Raw genomic sequence first — 3,197 nt, 5'->3', positions numbered from 1 at the left:
AAAAAAAAAAGACACAAAGATGGATTCAATGAGGAAGGAGAAAATCAAGAGATACTGATGCAATCGAAGTATCTTTTTAAAGAAGTAAGAAAACCTTTTTTAAGAAGTAAGAACTGGTCATGTATATCGAGTTCAAGAAAGATGAATATCATATGATTTCACTTTTATGTGGGATTTATGGAAACAGATGAACATAGGAGAGGGGATGCAAAAATAAGATAAAAATAGAGAGGGAGACAAACCATAAGAGACTCTTAAATACAGAGAACAGCTGAGGGTGTCCGGGGGATGGTGGGTGGGGGGATGGGCTAAATGGGTGACGCGAATTAAGGAGGGCACTGCTGGGATGAGCCTTGGGTGTTATATGTAAGTGATGAATCACTATATTCTATTCCTAAAATCATTATCACACTACATGTTAACTAATTTGGATTTAAATTAAAAATAAATACATTAATTCACAAATAAATAAATAGATAAATAAGAAAAAGGAAAGACAAGATGAGTCTAATGGATTTTACAGCATGGAGATCATTAATGATCTCTGCAAAATATTTTTTGAAAGGTCTGAGCCAAAGCCAGATTGCAATGGGTTGTAGTGTGTAGGAAATAGACCTCTAGCTGGCCAGGAATGTATGCCCAAGGAAATATGTGTGCTTGTTTCTAAGAAGGGATATTCTAATGTATTCTTAAATGCTGAAAGCACTGACCAAGTAAAAGTGGAAAAACATAAAGATGTAGGAAATAAAGGAAAAACATACTTTGAGAAGGCAAGAGGAGATGAGATCCTTAGCATGTGTGATAATGAGAAGATTATTCAAGGCCAGGACCAAGGTACATAGAACTTTTATGAGGCCAACACTGAAGTAGAAGAAGGACCTTGGTAAAGTGTCAATGGTGAGTCCTTCTCACCTTGTGGAAGATGGTCCTTTTGATGGCCTTAATGAGTTCCTTGTTACGAAGACTGTAGATAATTGGGTTGACCAGTGGTGTTAGTACAGAGTAGACTACAGCAAGTGTCCGGTCAAGGGTCAGGGAATAGCTCTTCTTTAGGCGCACATACATGAAGATGATGCTCCCAAAAAAGATAAGAACCACAGTGAGATGTGAGGCACATGTGGAAAAGGCCTTCTTTCTTCCTGCTGCTGTTTTTATCTTCAGTACAGCACCGATGATTCTTCCATAAGAAACCATAATGAAGAGGAAGGTGACAAGGATGATAAAGGCATTGATGGCAAAGTCCACAAGGACATTCGTGGATGTGTCCTTGCAGGCCAGGCTCAGCAGAGGTGGAAAGTCACAGAAGATGTGTTGAATTTCATTATAGCCACAAAAGGGGAGCTGGGAGACCAAGATGACTTCAGAAATGGGACATAGGAAGCCACAAGTCCAACAACCAGCAGCCAACTTGCCACAGAGTGTTGGGGTCATAACTGCGGGGTAGTGGAGGGGCCGGCAGATGGCCAGGTATCGGTCATAGGCCATGGCTGTAAGAAGGTAGCATTCAGAGGCTCCCAGAGAGTGGAAGAAGTAGGTCTGAAGGAGGCATCCTGCAAAAGAGATGGTCTTTTTCTTACGGAGAAGATTAGCCAGCATGTTGGGGATGGTGGTGGCTGTATACCACAGTTCCAAGAAGGAGAGTATACTGACAAAGTGGTACATGGGTGTGTGCAGGGCTGCGTCCAGCCGTATGACTAAGAAGATGAGCATGTTGCCACAGAAAGTGAACAGATATGCCAACAGCAGCAGGGCAAAAAGCCAGACCCCGACATGTCCCACTTTGGGGAAACCAAGGAACACGAACTCAGCCAAGCTTGAATGGTTGTGGTGTTCCATGAGAGGCTGGGGTGGAGAAGGGAAGGAGAAACAACTGAGTGGAGGTGATTGCCAAGCCCAACTCAATTTCCTTTCTCTTAATTGTTTTTTTAAAATTTATTAATTTTAAGGCAGCATTTTATTACTCTTACTGCTTCTACTGTGAATACATCTCTAAAGACAACAACAGTTAACACTCACCAGGCATCGAACATTTTTACAAGTGTTTTGTAGTCAACGTTTTAATTTTCATACAAGCGATGAGGCAAATACCATTGTTATACCCATTTTACAGATGAGAAGTTTCCTGAACAGAGAGAATGGTGAGATTATGGAACTCCCCTATTTAATATGGACATTATGTCCCAGAGCCAGGATTTGAACCCATGTCCTCGATGCTGTTTATCACTTCACTATGTGGTCTTCCCCAAACCTTCTACCCCCTTCCCCAGCTCATCGTGTTTCCTTCAGGCAAATTCAGGAGCTGAGTTTTGTACATGAGATTAAGCCTTGGCAAGTTTTACTAATCAGTTCACCCCCACTTATCGAACACCCACGTATCAGGCGTAAGGAATATGATTTCAGCAAGGTTCAGTTCCTGCCCACAGAAGCCCGACAGCCTCACAGGGGAAGCAGACACACCAGGGAGTCATCTTGGTGTAGTCTGTGAAGTGTAGAGCACTTGAAGTACTGAGGAAGGGGCTCGTTTCTCAGACCAGCGTGACTGAGACACTTCTCAGGGGAGGAAACCCCAGAACTTTCCAGAAACAGTAGAAGTTAGATAAATGAGGAAAATAGACCTTGCAGACAAAAAGTACATGGGCACGTGCTGAGCAGGAAAGAGACGGACTTAGGGGAATGTGTGTCCCCCTCTGTGGTGAGGCAACTGGGGACATTCACCCAGTGACTTGGGGCTTTATCCCCTTGGGAAGAATGTCAGCCAGACAGATGGCAGGATCAGATGTAGTTTTTAAAACATCACTGATGTTTCACTAGGCTAACCTCAAACTCAGAGACAAAGGCATGAATTTGCCTTAGGGGTGTTTCTGGTGGAAAGATGAGTGGGGTGGTTCACAGATCTGGTGAGAGACTGCAGACTCCAAAAGAATCGATCAAATGGCAGGCAATTTGCATCCTGTGTTTTCCCAAATTGGGTTGTATGACTGGAGATGGGAACACATAGCTGGCTAAGTGAAATTTCATACCAAAAAAGTGTTGCACATTCAATGGTTTTCAAGCACAATGTGAAGCAGATGCAGCGAGAGAGAGAGGACAGAGAGACAGAGACAGAGACAGAGAGAGAGGATAGAGAGACAGAGACAGAGAGAGGACAGAGAGAGAGAGAGAGAGAGAGAGAGAGAGAGAGAAGAGAAGGAAGGAAA

General features: G+C 43.2%; 1 protein-coding gene across 1 annotated transcript; it reads right to left on the bottom strand.

The window, feature by feature from the left end:
- Positions 1 to 891: 891 nt before the first annotated feature.
- On the bottom strand, positions 892 to 1,836 carry LOC115287180 (olfactory receptor 6N2). The gene has a single exon (XM_029933430.1). The coding sequence runs from the start codon at positions 1,834 to 1,836 to the stop codon at positions 892 to 894; it is 945 nt and encodes a 314-aa protein (XP_029789290.1).
- Between the last annotated feature and the right edge of the window lie 1,361 nt (positions 1,837 to 3,197).

This window comes from Suricata suricatta, chromosome 3 (assembly GCF_006229205.1).
Source record: "Suricata suricatta isolate VVHF042 chromosome 3, meerkat_22Aug2017_6uvM2_HiC, whole genome shotgun sequence".
Classification (NCBI taxonomy): Eukaryota; Metazoa; Chordata; class Mammalia; order Carnivora; family Herpestidae; genus Suricata; species Suricata suricatta.
Note: the sequence above shows the minus strand (reverse complement) of the source record. Positions and strands in the feature narration are given on the sequence as shown.

Excerpts from the sequence above, each read along its gene's own strand:
- LOC115287180 (XM_029933430.1), bottom strand. The coding sequence starts at position 1,836 with ATGGAACACCACAACCATTCAAGCTTGGCTGAGTTCGTGTTCCTTGGT.